General features: G+C 46.3%; 1 protein-coding gene and 1 long non-coding RNA gene across 2 annotated transcripts; one reads left to right on the top strand and one right to left on the bottom strand.

Moving 5' to 3' along the window:
* Window positions 1-2167: 2167 nt before the first annotated feature.
* IRX2 (iroquois homeobox 2) lies at window positions 2168-8528 on the top strand. The gene is made up of 5 exons (XM_071736894.1): window positions 2168-2991; window positions 4821-5226; window positions 5664-6404; window positions 7122-7189; window positions 7929-8528. Exons 1-4 carry the CDS (start codon window positions 2749-2751, stop codon window positions 7163-7165), a joined length of 1434 nt encoding a protein of 477 aa, XP_071592995.1. The 5' UTR covers window positions 2168-2748; the 3' UTR covers window positions 7166-7189; window positions 7929-8528.
* Window positions 8529-12924: 4396 nt separating this feature from the next.
* LOC139792923 (uncharacterized) lies at window positions 12925-17411 on the bottom strand. Its single transcript, XR_011724440.1, has 2 exons — window positions 17107-17411; window positions 12925-13725 (listed from the first exon to the last, which is right to left on the bottom strand). It is a non-coding gene; the product is annotated as an uncharacterized lncRNA (long non-coding RNA).
* Window positions 17412-17680: the final 269 nt, after the last annotated feature.

Genomic DNA, 17680 nt, shown 5'->3' with positions numbered 1-17680 from the left:
ACCTGTTGGTGTTAACCTCCTCCCTCTCACCTGCTTTTTAAAGGATTGCCTCTTCTACAGGCCAGCTGATAGGTCTGGATAGGAATTAATCCGGTGTGTCTGGTGGCCAGATCTCTCCTGCTGCGTGCAGGGGCAGGGGTAAACTGGTGTGTGGTTTCACATAGGAGGAGAGGAAGGGTAAGAAATAAAAAATCAGGCAGAAAAAGAAAATTGAAAGCTCGGATTGCTTCAGACAGTGTACGCATCCCGGTATTTGACCGCAGTTTCAATACGGTCTTTTTTCCCGATGTGTCCCCAAGGCTCCTGAAACGGCTTCTCGAAATGAATTTTTTTTATTAGCTGCATGTTTAATTGATTAACAATAGACTGCCCTGCTAACCCGAGATTCTTCAGCTATTGCAGCCTCTCTTCGGCCGGTGGCGAGCCGATACCCCTGCGTACCTTACCAGGTGCCTTTTCTCCATTCTACCTTGCTGAAATCAACCTGAGTGTTCCATGAAGAAGTCGGCCGCAAACGTCAGGCGACTTCATTTGGCTAAATATGGGATAAGTATTCACTCATAGATGCTGGAAAAATAAAAAATACGCTTTGATGAACTTTTTTGTGTGTGTGAGAGAGAGTTTTAGTAATTTTTTTTTGTTGTTCAGGCTTGTCGCGGGCTGGTAAGCCGGCGCAAGTTGTGAGTGAAGGGAGTACGGTGGCTTCCATCCCCAAAGCCCCAGCACCTCTACATGACGGTCTGGCCCTGTCCGTCCGGGGCGGCGGCGGTACGGGGAGCAGGTGCGGGCCAGGAGGCGCGGAGCGGCCTAGAGCTCCTCGGCCCCTCCGGCAGCGACTCGGTGGGATAGGCAAGGCCCCGGGGTTGGAGGACTGAGTGGGTGGGGAGCTGGGGGTGGGGCGGGGGGGCGTAAGTCACCCGGCTTGAGGCGAGGGGACACACTGGGGAGAGCTCTCTACTGTAGGAGGGCATCGCACCGCATCCCAGGAAGCGAAGGCCACAGCTCGTTTGTGGGCGGTTCGCTGCCGGTTTCTGAAGAGTCCCTCTGGCCTAATCATTGCAAAAAATGCACACACACCTATATATATTTTTTTAATGTTCGCAGCGGGAAGGAAAAATTGGTGTCTTCGTTCTCGTCCTCCCGGTGGAGGCATTGGCTAAAAGATGATGGTGGCCAGTACCAAAGGGAGGGGCAGAGGAAGAGATTATGTTATTTGGATAATTAATTACATCGTGATCGTATTCCAGGAGATTTATCTGAACTGCAAAAGGGGAGAAGGGGGGGGGGGGGGGGGGGAGGAAGGAGGAAGGGAAGGAAGGGGAGCTAGGTAAGGCAGCTAATCCTTCGGAAGAAGACACCCAGGCCTCTTCCCCGTGTACCGGGGCAGGAAGAAGAGAAATTAAATAAAGATGAGGGGTTTGGAGGTTTGTTTCCTTTTTTTTCCCTCCACGTGCAAGCGCGTCCCATGACTAGATCTTTACTGTTTGTGGCAACTCACAAAACTATAAAGCCCTCGCTGCCAGGAATAGCGCGATCTTGGATATGCTGATTTGAGCAGTGGCTCTTCTTTCCTACCATATAGGGCAGTAATTTTACAAAGTGCTCTTCTCTTATACACTCCCAGCTCCGTCGAGCCTGGCTCTGCGTACCCACAACGGGTGCAAAACCCCACATCCACGATACGTGTGCGTGCACACAGCGCTTATACAAGTGCATGTGTGAAGGTGTTGTCCCATCAAAGGGATGCATACATTTATGACATATATTATTTTATGTTTCGTGGATATAGAAAGAGGGAGAGAGGGGGTGTAATCGAGAGCGTGCGAAAGAGTATTTATGGCTCCGCGATTCCGGAGAGGAGCTGATGAGCAGTATCATCGTCTGGCTTCAGCAGTGTGCTCACAGTCGGAGAGGCTGGCTTGCATTACAAAGCCTGCCTTCACTGCCTCCTAGCCTGCCTTCACTGCCTTCACTGCCTCCTTGCCTGCCTGCCTCCTTGCCTGCCTGCCTTCACTGCCTCCTTGCCTGCCTGCCTGCCTGCCTGCCGGCCGCGGGAGGAGACGGGGCCGGAGCGGGAGGGGGCGGGCCCGCCGCGCTATGCAGATGAGCGGCGGTGACGGACAGCTCTGTTTTCCAATGTCCCTCAGAAACTCGAGTGCTCCTTCCCTCAACTCTTCACTTCAGACTCTATACTTCCCCCAAAATACAGGCTCGCAGGCGCTGGGGGAGCTGGCTGGCTGGCTGGGAGAACTCCATATGCAGCAGCCACTTTTCTGATTTCGGGGGCTCGCTTCTCTCTCTCTCTCTCTTTCTCTCTCTCTCTCTCTCTCTCTCCCTCTCCCTTTCTCTCTCTCTCCCTTTCTCTCTCTCTTTATTAACCCTCTCCTCTTCCGTCTCTCCCAGATGCCCTTCCCCTCCCAGTTAGATTTCTGACCGCTTGATTTAATTTCCTTTTTTTTTTTTTTTTGGGGGGGGGGTGTTATTATTTTTTTTTTCCTCCTGTTTGTTTTTATTCTGACCGGGTGCGCATGGGGGGGAGCATATAACAATTCTGATCCTCTACATAACTGCACAGAGCCAGTCGGGGAGAGAGAGAGAGAGAGAGAGAGAGAGAGAGAGAGGGAGGGAGAGAGAGGGAGAGGGCGGGCGGGAGAGAGAGAGAGCACGAAAGCAGCGCCAGGAGCAGCGGCAGCAGCAGGGCCGGTCACCCTCGCCCCCTCCCTGCTCCTGTGCACGCCAGTGCAAGCCATGTCCTATCCTCAGGGTTACCTCTACCAGCCCCCCGGCTCTCTGGCTCTGTACTCCTGCCCGGCTTACGGGGCGTCGGCGCTGGCGGCCCCCAGGAGCGAGGAGCTGGCCAGGTCTTCGTCGGGATCGGCGTTCAGCCCTTACCCGGGATCGGCAGCTTTCACCGCCCAGGCGGCGGCCACAGGCTTCACCAGCCCGCTCCAGTACTCCACAGACCCCGCCACGGGATTCCCCTCCTACATGGTAACTACCGAAGAGAAACCCTCTCCTTCTTCATTAGCATCCGCATTCTCATCCTCATCATCCTCAGCCTCTCTCCTCACACACTCACCATCAGCCCCCGACCCCGCCGCACATCCGCGCACCGCACCGCGCAGCCCGGCCGGGGCAAGCGGGCACGGGCGGAGTGGAGCCGAGCGGCGGGCCGGGGCCATGGCCGGGGCCGGGCCCGGGCGGCCGTCACAGCCGGGACAGGGACAGGGGCCGGAGCTGTGGCCGGGGTTCTGCTTCGCTTCTAGCCCAAGCTGAGCGCAGTGCCGGCAGGCCTGGGACCCAGGCTCGTTCCGCGGTTCGCGGAGCCGTACGGGGCCCTGATTAAAGAAACACGGATCGTTTCAGTTGGGTTGGATGCTTTCATTCCCCCCTCCCTCCCCGCTTTCTCTCTTTTCGCTGTGGTAGGATGGGGGGGAGGGTGTCCTTCCTTTCCCCCCCCCCCCCCCTTTTTTTTTTTATTTCTTGTTTTCTTTCTTTTCTTTCCTTTTTTTTTTTTCTTTCTTTCTTTTTTTTTTTTCTTGTTTTCTTTCTCTTCCCCCCCCATCTCTTTTCAAGTCGGTGTTTAGAGGCGCTGCGGGCTTTATCCCCGTGTGGCTTTATTTACTTTCAGTGTGTTTTGTGCTAATGGTTTAACTGGATTTTAGGAATGAAAAGGAGCATCTGTTTGCGATCTGTGAGCTTCGCTTAAGCCCAAGATGGTTGTGGTGGCCGCAGTTTCGGATTTCACTTTCTTATTATTAGTTAAAAGGGGCATTTGCAATTGCGTATATGTGTATTCAGTGCACAAACTATATAAATAAAACTATAAACTACATAAATAAACTGCACGTCTAGATGGTTAAATAGTTTTATAAACAGTCAGACACATAGTCACGTATCTAGTCCGCACACACAAAGACCTGTGCCCAGAATTTGAGACTGGAGCCGCTGTAGAGATCCTGAAAGGGAATGGCAGTGGGGTAGTTCGCTCTTCCTGCAAAGTGTCAGGGAGAGTACTCGTATTCTGTCTGTAAAATACGGTGCATGAATTGTCGTGCAGTCTTTATTTGGGTGGTATTAAAGATCTGAGGATCTCTCTTGCTTGTTTTTTCCTGTTGAGAAGCAGTAGGCGAGTGGCTAGAAGTTGCAGCGAGGTTGTGAACTGTGCGGGATATTGGGTGATGTTGCGCCTGTTACTCGCCGATCTATGGGATTCAGAGACGTGCTGAAAGTTAGCGAGTTCCCTAGCGATATCTTTAACTTTTCTTGCATTATGCAGACTTAAATAAGCGCAATTTAAACGTTAAAGGGCGAATTAAAATGCTAATTACATCGCATTTGAACAATTCGAAACGGTGCATATCTTCTGATTTGCAAATTGGATTTGCAATGCATTAGTGCAGTGAATTGCTAAGTGGCGGCTTTGTTGTATTTTCTATAGCAAAAAAGGAAACATCTTTTGAACCTTTGAGAGAAATGTAGATATCAAGACACTACCTGTAGGGCCTTTAAAATGTCTACGCCGTTCAAAAATAATATTGGCAAATACTCAATTACGAGGAGATGAAATTAGTCAGAAAGATTAAAACGTCGCCGATTTTAAGCGCGTGTGCCTGTGTCTATGTGCTGAACGGAGGAAGGGGGGGCGGTGTGGAATCGCAACTTAATGGCCTTTGGGTGCTGCTTCTCCCCCTCATAGAATATGGATACAAGACACCATCCTGGGGAAATACAAATATAACAGCCGATCTCGCCTTGACAACTTACTAATGGCTATCAGCAATAACAAATTGCCAACCCCACCGTTTTGTTCTGTCCAGGGCTCCCCTTACGACGCCCATACGACGGGGATGACCGGGGCCATCAGCTACCACCCGTACGGCAGCCCTGCATACCCCTACCAGCTCAACGACCCCGCGTACAGGAAAAACGCCACCCGCGACGCCACGGCCACGCTGAAGGCCTGGCTGCAGGAGCACCGCAAGAACCCCTACCCCACCAAGGGCGAGAAGATCATGCTGGCCATCATCACCAAGATGACCCTGACCCAAGTGTCCACCTGGTTCGCCAACGCCCGCCGGCGACTCAAGAAGGAGAACAAGATGACCTGGGCCCCTCGGAACAAGAGCGAGGACGAGGACGACGACGAAGGCGACGGGGCGAGGAGTAAAGAGGAGAGTCCCGAGAAGATGCCCGAGACGAACGAAACCTCCGCGGAGGACGAAGGTGGGCACAGGGTGGCTGCGGCCGCGGGGGGATGTCCCCATCCCCCTCCGTCGCGTCCCCCCGGGAGCGGGGCAATGAGGAAGGTGTGTGTGGGGGGCGGTGTTTAACAAAAGCCACCTCTAAAGGTGTCCCATGCCGTAACCTCCAGCTGCTCCTGCCGCGTGTCGCCGCGCGGTGCCGGTGGCCGGGGCCGGCGGAGATGCCGCGGCGGGAGGTGTGCAGGGGGGGCAGGCGGGGCCGTGCGGGGCGCCGCGGCAGAGCTAGCCCGTGGGGATGGACGCTCCTCGACACGGGGTTGTGGGGGGGAAGGCCGGGAGGGTTACCTTCTCCCTGCCTGCCTCCGCGGCGGGGGTGGTAGCCGTGTGTGCTTATCGCCCGCTCATTTTTGCCACCCCCACCCCTGACTCTGCCTTTCTGTGCCCGGCGGACCCTTGCAGGGATCAGCTTGCAAGTTGACTCGCTGACGGACCACTCCTGCTCTGCCGAGTCGGACGGCGAGAAGCTGCCCTGCCGAGCAGGCGACCCCCTCTGCGAGTCGGGCTCGGAGTGCAAGGACAAGTATGAGGACATCGAAGAGGAGGAGGAGGAGGACGAGGAGGAGGAGGAAGACATCGAGGAGGACGACGGTGGAGGCGGGGAGCGCGACCCTCCGGCCAAGCCCGCCACCTCCTCGCCGCTGGCCGCCGTGGAGGCCCCGCTCCTCGGCCACCCGCACGCCGACGCCGCCCGCAGCGCCAGCAAGGCGGCGCTGGGCGGCCGCGCCTCCCCCGGGCCCCCGACGCCGGCCAGCAAACCCAAGCTCTGGTCGCTGGCCGAAATCGCCACCTCGGACCTCAAGAGCCAGAGCCTGGGCCAAGGCTGCCAGCCCGCGCCCCTCTCCTCGGCCACCCCCGCCTCTGCCCCGCACAGCGCTGCCTACTCGCCCTCCTCCCTCCTGGGGAGGCATATTTATTACACCTCACCTTTTTATAGCAATTATACAAACTATGGGAACTTTAACGCTCTGCAGAGCCAGGGAATCCTGAGATACAACTCCGCAGCAGTGGCTTCAAACGAGGGACTAAGTCAGACTGTCCTAAATGCCAGCTCTGTCCACAAGCAGAGCAGTGACTCTTTGAAAACCATCACTAACCAGCTAGAACAACATTACAGGCCCTCTAGTTATGACTCTAAGAAAGGTAGGTGATTTGGTTTTTCTTTCTTCCTCCCTTCTCCCTCGCTCTCCTTCCCCGACACATACGAGTCCTTTATACGCGGTAAATACAGAAACCTTCTCCAGAGAAACCAGGGAGCTCACTGTCACCGCCACCACCGCCGGGAGAAGATGGGCTATAGTGTAATCTGGGGATTAAAACCGGCATGTGGCTGTCGGATCGGTACCTGCCTCTGAGAACCGAGAGAGGAAATGTAAAAGACGACTTTTAGATCAGTCTCACTGGCTGCAGACTCAGCTCTTAAAAGTAAATTTTTTGAAAGGAAAACTACTCACAAGAGAGAGTCCAGAGAGCACCGATGTCACTGCCTGTATTTTTTTTTATTATTATTATTTTTTTAAATTTTTTACAAACTGGTTTTGCTCCTTTTGTTTCCAGTGTTCTCACGGGTTTTTGCAGCTTTGAGTGCAGATGATTGCTGACCTTGGACGTGAAATTACATGGAGCGTGACATTTTTAACCGGGTTTTTAATTTTTTTTCTTCGAAAAAGTTTCGCATTAATATAAATACCAGCTTATTCTAACAACATATTCGCTATGTGAGCAATGAAAAAATATTGGCTAGCCCCTTAAACGACTCAGTTACGAATTCTGTGCAAGTGAGGGCTGGGACCCACGCACCCTCTATAATCTGGTTAGCTGGCTGTGTCCTGTGACTAACTGATGGTTCTATTTTGACAGATCCCACTGAAGTCTGCACAGTAGGAGTACAACCATACCTATAGAAGTGCAATCACACAGCAATGCAAGTAAGTGAGAACATTTTCTATTACACTGATCATTTGGCATCAGGTCTAAGATGTGCTGCTTAGTTCTAAACTTGCTTAATGTTAATTTCTTGCTTCATTACTTAAAAGTCTGATTATGAAGTAAGACTGCTGTTGTAGGTGGTTTTTTTTTTTTTGGTTTGGTGGGAGTTTTTTTGATTTTTGTTTGGTTTTTTTTTTTTTTTTAGCTCATATTGCAGATTTTCTTCCTTGGGTTTGTCTTAATTTTAAAATCGGGTTAGACAGTTGCTTCACCTTGCATACTTTTTTCTTGTGTAAGTCCATAAGGACAATTTAAATGCTATGGAAATAAGGCTCTATGAAAAAAGAAGTATCTTTGAAGATACTGTTAAAAAACAAAGTGCTTGTGCTCACGTGGCAGTGCTAAAATTGTACAGTCTGATGAGGCTTCACGCAATGACTGTGTGTTTCAAAGAAAAAGGGACAATTATTAGGGATCAACTTGAATCTTAAGCAGGGCATGTTTCCTGTGAGACACCTCCTGTCTAGGTAGCAATGGCACTCCTAATGCCTCCACTACTAAGGGATAAATAAACAACCAGTAAATCTCCTTGCTGATATTTTTTCAACTAATTCTTTTGTTGGAAGAAATCAGACGAGTGAGAATTTTGCCTTACTTCCTTTTTTTCTTTCCGTTTAATGGTGTTAGAGTGTAATTGAAGGATTTTTTGGATGATCTGGTTTTTTCCTTGGTCCACAGGTAGGTGTCACAATTGCTTTGAAAAAAGTCAGCAAGCCATCATCTCTCCCCGAGCTAATATATATATAACAAATCTCTAAATCCGGATCACATCTTGTGCCACTGTATAAAAGAAGACCACAGAGCACTATTAAATCTTCAGACTCTAATGATTAAACCAGAATTTTGTTGGACATATGTGAGTTTGCTGGTATAGTATAGTTTCCCCAATGTATGTGTGACTTTTGAAAACAGATCTGTTTTTCTCAGGATATCTTGAATTGATCACTTCATTGCCACGGTATATATTCGATAGGTGTGATAGGATTTATTGTAAAAATTATTTGTAAAAGATGTATACAGTAGAGATAATAAAGATGTGATTGGAGAACTTGAGTCCTTACAAAGTGGAAACAAATTTGATATTTATTTTTGTAATGATATAAAGCTTCTAGTAATTTATGCAAGTTGTATTGCAATGGAATCTGAACTTTTTGTAAATAAATTTTGCCTGGTTTTTATTTGAAACGTTGATGGTTATACAATCTTTGGTTGTTTAACGAGAATTCTTTACTAATTTATATCTTTAATTGTAAATAAAAACAGACTAGTCTGCAAAAATATGGTGGTTTTTTTCATTCATTTCCTCCAAAGTAATAAGATACTATTTAGAAAACGATGAGAGTTGTAATTTCGCTAGTCGAGTTTAGACCATAAAATGAGTAAGCAGTTTAAATATGTTGGAAAGATATGCTTTGCATAAATTAATTCCTTCTGGGTTGTTCCGTTATTCTTAAACTTTAAATGCACACATGTGTGCAAATATGTATTTGTATATATGCATGCATATGCACACAGTGATGCAAATACATGCATGTTTCTTATAAGCTATTTATGCTGGGTGTAAAATAGCTCTTCATTTGAGTTAACAGTCTTTAAAATCCACTATTTCTAAGAGAAAAAGTCAGCTGTGGCTTACTTCTAATTTCTTTGTTTCAACTTCTGGCTAAAATAGGCGAAGGCAAAGCCAAAAAAAAAAAAAATCTAATTAATTTTTTTATTATTTTTCCAGTTTTTCTTTATATCAGTAAACCATATCTTAGCAGTTGCATAGGAAATCCACTTTGATTGGGCTCATAATATCAGCTAACTAATCATTTTAATTTTTAGTAAAATAATGGGAATCTCTATATAATATAATTTCAGAAAAGAAACGAACAATCATTTATTTTCCCCAAAAGATAAATTGAGTGAATATAACTTACGGTTATAAAACAAGAATAATAGCTTCTTAGATTGCCCTTTAATCAATCATACACTTATTTTTCAAGAGGCTCATCTATTTTATTCCATGATTAATAATGTTCCAGCGTGAGAGCATTATTAGATCCCAGCAGGGGAGATCCTGAATGCTTTTAGCTGCTTTGGAATGGTCAGTTGGGGTTCATTATGGTCTGATATTGAACAATTTATAAAATCTTGTCTAAACATCTGCCAACTCAGATAGGCTGATGTGTCTGAAGATGGGAAATTGCTGGACCAGTTGATATTGACAAACGGATCTCTCTCCAGTGGCTTTTTGTTCAGTGAAAATTAGTGGCCTCTTGCTCAGGTCTTGTTAGAAAGGGCATTTGAAAGTGATCTTAGATACTTCAGGCATCAGCCTTGGGAATGTTAACTGGATAAAGAGCTGTGCTTGGCTGGAGTCAGGAAATATGTTGTGATTATATTAAATAGAGGGAAAGGAAACTGTTTTTCTTAAATACATATATGCAGTTCCCATTATCCATCTTCCCACCCCACCCCCCATTATATTTTACCCCTGTAAAGATGTCTAACTTATTGAGAAAAAGCATGTGCTTTTCAGCTGAGAGGGCAGAAATTAATATTGAGATTCTGGAAAACTCTGTGATCCATCTAGCTAAACATAAAATACTGAAGATTTTTGCAGCTGAAGGCCTACACATCTTCTTTCACTGTTTGTAGAATGATGCTGCTTTGCTCCTGTAACATCCTGATTTCATTGAGGTAAAATGTAATTGTATCTGTGTGCAGTGTGTAGTATAATTAGACAAACGGCTAAGAAGCAATTCAGTTTTTTCCCTCCAGTTTAGCATATGGCGTGGATGCAAATATTTACTCTAATAATTCTTGACCGCCTTTACTATGCGCTTTAGGAAGATTTTTATGGAGGGACGTTTATGTCGGGGGAGACACCTGAACTTTCTTTTCCCCATTCTTCCTCCTACTCCATCCGCCCCCACTACCCACGGTTTATGTTCCAGGTCTCTGTTGGACACAAGATGTACATTTCAATTGGTAAAAACCAAAAGCTGTGGCAGAGATTAAAAAAGGCTAACGACATTCCTTTGATGTTTATACGCCCAAAGACTTATAAAAGATTTCCATAATTTACCCACCCTTGCTATTATTTAGACCTGGATTTCTTTCTGGAAAGAAAAGTAGAAAGACTTGGAAAACTCGCTTTTAAGTATTCACTATGTATGTAAAACCCAGTGGACTTCTCTCATCCTCTGAGAAATTCACAAACGGTTCATAGATGCAGATGGGTGACACCCAAATGATTTGGCAAATATATTAAAAAAACCCAACAAAAACCAACAAAACAAAAACACACAAAAAGACCCCAACAAAACAAAACCAACCAAACAAAAAAGTCAACAAAACACAAGAAATTGGTGTGCAAGAACTGCACACTCAATGTCATTTTAGATTTAGCAATCAAAATTGAAAGCAGGAGGAAGGTGTAGCCTTGCTAGATTGTTGGCACAATGCGATTATTTCAGTATAGCAGGAAAAAAAGAGATAGACGATAAAATATATCACTTTGTGTAGGGTTTATTTCATAATGCATCTAATCAGCCTGCTGGGATTAAAATCTTACAGCACTTTGTATATTTACTCCCTCATCTCCTCCCCTCGTTTCTGTGCTCGTTTCGGAGCGGGAAAGACAAACTCTCCCCTCTTGGAGGCCAGAGGTTTCATTAGAGCTGATTTATTGAAATTCAGGCTTTAATCTCACGTGGGATCCCGGAGGAGTTGGCACTGTCGTCAAATTGGAAGAGGGTCGCTTTCCACTTTGCACTTCCTGGGCTGTTTTTTTCCTCGCTCCTTGCAAATGTCAACATTTGTTCTCAATAAGAGAGTTATTGTTTCAGAAAAGCTGCTCACCAACTGCCTCCTAGAGCGGAAAAAAGCGTCGTCTACCTTTGTTTGTCTGGAGGCTGGGGGAAGGGTTAGGGGACGAAGGTAACATGCAGCCCAGGCCAGCAGCGGACAGACAGACAGATAAGACAAGAAAGACAGACGTGGGAATTGCTCCCGCACACCAACTCGCTGCTGGAAGGGAACGGTCCCGGCTAAGGGGAAAGTTAATATAAAGCGCATTAGGAGCCTGCGTTTTGCTCTCCCCGCGCCATTTGCATTTTAGCCACCGACGTGCTCAGCTCCTGTGGGAGAGAAGGACGCTGGAGGAAAAATAAAATAATAATAATTTTTAAAAGTAACAAAAAACAACAATAGAAAAAGAGGGCTGCCTTCCCAAACGTCCACATTCCGAGGTCTCCAGGTTTTGGGAGTGAAGGGTGATTTTCAGGAGAATAAACAAATTGCAAACTGCACCTTCTGATTTAGCTCTACCTGGGGGTACCGACTTCCCTAATGGGCCATTAATTAGCTCCCCACACAGTGGGCACCGGCTGCCCCGCTGCGGGGAGATGGAGCGTCCCTGGGCTTGCCCGCTGCGCTGCGCTCTCCTCCGCACCGTCGTGGCCCCTCCGTGCCCAGTCTCATAGGAATAAAACCCCAAAGATCTTGCGACTGGAAGTTTCTGCCTCCGTCACATATTACATCTCACTTACAGGCGGTTCAGACTCACCGCGCCGCTGAGGAGCCGTGGCAGAGATGTAATCAATACAGGGAATACAGGGAGGATTTTATTGATTATTAACTTCTTCTTTTTTTTAAAAAAAAAAAAAAAAGGGATGGGGTGGGGGAGAATTTACATGTCTGTCTATGCATTGCCTTCTGAATTTGGACATTTTCCGTCTGCTCTGGCAAGCTTCTCACTCTCCAGTTCGTAGAAAAAACCTTTTCCATTGTAGGGACTGAATAATAATGGGGAAAAATATTGTTATTAACAGTAATACTGCACATTAAGTAATATGAAATTCACCTCTTTGCTTTTAATTCAACAGCTAATAACTCAGGTATGTTCCCGGCTTCTAAAGGAATAAAAGCCAGGAAAAATATGAAAGAAAGAAAAAAAAGTTTAGAAACAAAGGGATCCACTGTGAATATTCAAAGTACTCATGAATCTAATCACCGACTATTACTCGGCGGCGCTGAAAAATAACCTTTATTTAAAACACAGAAGGAAGGAGTGATCGTCGGGACAGACGCTGGCAGATAGGTAGCTCGGAGCTGGAGGCAGCGATCTGGAAACGGGTAGGCTCTGGAAGAGCTTTTTACCTGTGAGGGCCCTGGCCGAGGTGACAGCCGGGTTTAGCAATCTGGACCCGTGCCCCCCTTCTCTCCCTCAGCCTCCCTCCTCCCCCGCCCCAGCCGTGACTCAAGGGGAATGTCACCATTTCACATCCAATCCGGGCGGAGCCGGCTGCATTTTCCCTGAGCAAAAGTAAGGGATTGAAGAACGCGGCCGCTCTGCCTCGGGGGCGGCCACCGTTAATTTTGGTTTTTTCGGGATTTAGGGACGGAAAGAAAAGAAGGAGGCTGGTCACACCCGGCCCAGCGCTCTTCAGAAAAGTAGGAATGCAGGTCGGCAGCCAAAGTCACTTCTACTCCACCCAGGCTTGTGTCATCCGTGAAGGGGGATTTCAGACTACTCACGAATTTTTGGGAGGGGGAAAAAAAAAAAAAGATAGTCGTACTGTTCCTTGTACTGTAGCTGTGTGCTGTTGTGTACTGTTGCTACTAAAAAATTGCCTGGGGAAAAAAAGAAAAAAAAAAAGGAAGAAAAGAATAATAAGTATGTGCATTTTTATAGGGAGATAAATTGACAATTTATTGCGTATAACTTCTGATCAATTATTAATCGTTAGTGTCAACAACAGGGTTATAATTACCTTCAGTTATTTAAAGGAATATTTATTTTTTCTTCTCTCTGATCTGGTAATTAGTTAATGCTCTGGAGTAATGAATTCAAAGCTGATTTGATAATGATTGAGACAGGTTTTTTCCTTCTCTTTTGGCAACCCCCCTTGCGGAGGAGGGGAGGGGGAAGGAGGGAGGTGTCTCCCCCGTTTGCAGAAGACTCCATGTAAAGGCAAATCGCGACGCGTTTCACTTTTCAGACCATAAATAACGATTCTGGGAGGAAAAGGACGAAATGACAAACAAATAGAGCGCAGCTGGGATGAATAAGGCCGATCAAAGTTAGCGAGGGCCGACGCTTCCCGCAGCCGCAGGAGATCTGAGTCCCATAAAGGTGCCAGCAACTCTTACCTCTCTCCCCGAGATCAAGGGCGAGGACTAACAGGACATTTTAACCCCCTGACATCTTCCCTCGAGCAGAGGAGGAAAAAAAATAAAGAAAAAAGGAAGGGGAAGGAGGGAGCTGAATATTTCTTGTTTTGGGAATTATCAGTGCTTTCACGATCGCACATGGAAGGGAAGGGGGTGCTTTACCTGGAGCCCGCGAAACCCCCCGTCCAGCCCGCGTAGGATGCGCAGGGGGCGGCAGGGAAGAGGAGCAGCGCAACGCGGGGCTATGCCCCGCTTCTCATAGAAGGAGAGGCGCAATCTTGCGCGTTGAAACGATCCTGAACCCGTCTCAGCCCTGGGGATGGGGAAGCAAGAATTTTTTTTTTTTTTTTTTTTTTTTTTTTCCCCTCCTGGCGGGAGCTCGGTAGTGTTTCATCGTGAAAAAGAGCAGCAAAAGGGCAGCCCGCAGGGACGACGGCTGCCGTCTTGCTCCCAGGTCTTGGGGCGTGGGTAACCCCACCCCCGCGGGCCTGGGACCCGGCAGCCAAAGCCGAGCTAACCGCTGAAAAGCCCCCAGCCCTCCCCTCACCCCCGTCTCCCACCCTCTCCATACAGGCGTGTGGCATGAGCCGGGGTAGAAACTCCACCGTTGCCCCCTACCCGTTTTCATAGAGACCTCCCCCTAATTTAGCGCCAGGAGAGGTCTCGGAGCCAGAGGGACTTCACGTTTTTAGCGCGATGGGGGATAGTTTCACGGCAGATCTGTGTAAAATGGAATACATGGGAATATTATCTGTAATAGTCATACGTTTTATACATAAATGTTTCCCCCGTGCAACAGAACTGCAGTGGGAATTGCAGTGCAAAATGCAAGTTTTAGTATTAATTCATTCTGACAGGTTTGACATCTCCCGGCTCTCTTTTTCCTACATCTCCGTCCGCAAATGAATGCCGCTTCTGGAGTGTATGTTTTAATTTGTCACATCAAGGCAATAAAAGGCAGCAATATATACTTAAGCCAGTTAACATTGTAATAACAGGTTTAAAGGAGCAATTAAATGGTAGTGAGTCGCATGTCTGACTTTCTATAGGCATTACCACATCAATGGTACCTTTTAGACTGACTATAACTTAGCATGATTGTCTCAATTAGTTTAGCTACATGATAGTTATTGTGAACTCTTTGTGAGTAATCAATGTTACGCAAGCTTATGGGAAGGAGTATTTAACAGGGGTGAGCAGCAGCTAAGTAACACGGACCTCCTATTTCCAAAAGACACCTTTCTGTCTTTTTTTTTCTTTTCTTTTCTTTTCTTTTTTCTTTTTTTTTTTTTTTCCCCTTCCTTTTCTCGTCATTTCGTTCCTCCATCCCGAAAGAAAGAAACTGTAATTTATAGACTTATAAAATTGTTTCCGAGATCAGTGTAGCTGAACGCAGATTTATAGGCAAATAACGACTTGTGCCGCGGTTGACAAAAGAAACTGCCGCTCCAGCTCAGGTACTATGGCGAGGAACCCCTGCAACACTTTTCCCTCTTTTTTCTTCTTCCTTTTATTTATTTACATGATTATTATTATTATTATTATTACTACTACTTAGCATTGTGTGTCGCAGCTGTTCATCCCCGAGCCACAAATAACCTTGAGGGATGCTCACATGAGATGACACGCGTGTACACAGCACTTTAGGGGCGTCTGAGTGTCCCCTCTCTGACACCGGAGTCGATCCGAGTCGGCGAGTTGCGGAGAGAGACCTTGTGTGCGTGTAAACTAGAAACGGGTACGAGTGTGTCTGTGTTTCCGAGGGAGGAATGACTGCAAAGCAGGGTTATAAATACGATGAAATGCAGAGAGAAAAGTCCTGCCGGAGCAACCGGCTGTTTAGTGACTTGTTAATTCTTCTCCACCTACAGAATCCCTCATTAAATACCGAGCCACGGGTGGCTAATGCCAAATACAGAGGGATGAAAATGTAGTGGGAGTTGCGCGAACTGTTTCAAAACACTAGGAAGTTTGCAATGTTTTCTGTCACGGGAAAGAAAAAAAAAAGAAGCGACAGAGCGTTCACCATTAAAATTTAAGATAAAGCGAGATGCAGTTGGTAAAGTTATTCTCATTAGTCCTAAGCATGTCTCACCATTAGACAAGGCTGGAGTCAGTCTCAGTCAGATTTCAGATCTGAAAGCGCTTTTTTTTTTTTTTTTTTTTTTTTTTTTTTTTTTTTTTTTTTTTCCCTTTTGCATGCACATTACATTTCTGTCATGCTTTGCAGCAGAACACGATATCCCCAAAGAACCCCAAGAAGAAAAAAAATACTCTGACAGCAACCATTAGTTAAGAGTGCAATGAATAAACCCCTTGCACAAGAGTATCAGGACTAATTAAGATTCTGTTTAGCAGCTCTGGATGGAATGTTAATGCAGCTTTGACTAACTGGGAATAAGCAGGGGGAAAACTGCATTTTAAGAGGAATGCTGGGGTGATAACATCTCTCACTTCTTCTGTCCAAGGTCTGCCCAAGCCTGTTACAAAGTCATTATCTCAAATTACTCCTGTACTTCATTTTTAGAGGGTTTGGGCAAGATCCCCTGGCGTTGAAGCGCTGCCTAAAGCCTCACAAAGCCAATACTCTCTAAGGGGATAAAGGCTGAATCAACCCACTATCTCTACCTTCGAGAGTTTGCTGGTACCAGTTCCTTGGACAAATACAGCCAGGATTCTGGAGGCAGATTAGGATCTATTGCTGGCGTCTCCTCGCAAATCCCTAAAGGGTTTTTGACCCTTTGAAGTTTCGTCTATTTTGCTTACACAGAAGTTTACATGATTAAGTCAGGATTTTACAAGGCTCAACAAGGCAAATTTAGTCACCTCGGAACACTCAACAGAAAAAAAAAAAAAAAAAAAAAAGTAAAATATCCGGTTGTCCTGCTAGTCGTTTAGCTTCAGAAACACTAGCATACCATGATATTTACATTGATTAGTTTAATAAAGTAGAAAAATATCAGCAAGACTGCTTCATCAGGAGAGGGTAAAAAAATCCCCTTTCCCCACGGGTTTGTATTTTTTATTATTATTATTATTATTATTATTATTATTATTATTATTATTATTATCTTCAGACTTTGATATGTAATTCCCCCCCCTCTGTTCCCAGTGACTGTAAATTCTTCTCAGAGAGTGGATAAAGTTTCCTAAAGTCTTCCCAGTCTTTCTAACATTTCCAGCCCGCCTTCCCTCCTCCTTATCCAGGCAGTTGTGTTTTTTTCATGGTTGAACAAGAAGCCCGTCTAATTCTTCTCTATGAAGTAAACTTTGGCAAATGCTTTACTTGTTAAAAGCAGCCTCACACAATGTGAATCTTTACTTGGAAGGAGAGGGCTGGGAATTGATAGCATAAACAGGAGAGGAGGAGCAGAGCTCTTTCTCAGGGTTCTCAGGGAATAGCTACCTATTTAAAGAAGTTCCCTGCAACCAGAGAGGAAGGGCTGTAGCTAGAGACCATGGCTGCATCTGGCCCATCATACTTGCATCTCCTTTTGTGGAATACAAACAATCTCTTTTTCTCTCTCTTTTTCCTTTTCTCTCTTCCTCTCTTCTACCAGAGGCAAGATTGCTCTGCTAACAGATTAGTGCTTCAGAGTTATTTTTTACAAAGGAAGAAGTGATCCGTTCAGGCTCTGAATAATTAATAATAATAATACTAATAATAATATGACAAATAAATAAATAAACAGACCTGGCAGCCTGGAAAGTTTCTGTGGCTGGATCAGTGAGTTGCAGGGACAACAAGGCCAATCAAGCGAGCTGCAGATTTCTCTTCCTCAGTTGATTTATAATTGATGAATGGATTTTCTTGTGCAGCTGCAGCGTGGTTAAGAACTATTGAAGAGGTAGGTGTCCTGGGAGGTGTTATTTTGTAAGGGAGACAGTTAGGAGTAACTGGGTGCATTTATCAGCAGGAGATCTGAGCAAGCAACACGATTACATTAGCTGTTAGTGGCTAGGATTCAACTTTCCATAGGCCTCCAGCACCTGCAGTCTCGTAGGTGACTCAGAGGGAAATGGGTTCGTGCCGGCTGCTGGCTGCGTTGGGGCATTGATTTGGCACAGAGCTCCCCATTGATTCGGGCAAGGAGCCCTCTGCCCATCTCAGTGGCAGGCATTGCGCCACTGCTGCTCTGGCAGAAGTCAGGCAGGGCTGGTTTTGTATGAGAAGAAGGAGCAATACCTTGCAGAGTTTCTCTCTGACACATTTTAAAGAAGTGGAAGGGATTTTCATACCCTTCAAGGCAGGCGTACTTCTGCTTCTG

Source organism: Heliangelus exortis, chromosome 2 (genome assembly GCF_036169615.1).
Source record: "Heliangelus exortis chromosome 2, bHelExo1.hap1, whole genome shotgun sequence".
In the NCBI taxonomy this organism is placed as follows: domain Eukaryota; kingdom Metazoa; phylum Chordata; class Aves; order Apodiformes; family Trochilidae; genus Heliangelus; species Heliangelus exortis.
Note: the sequence above shows the minus strand (reverse complement) of the source record. Positions and strands in the feature narration are given on the sequence as shown.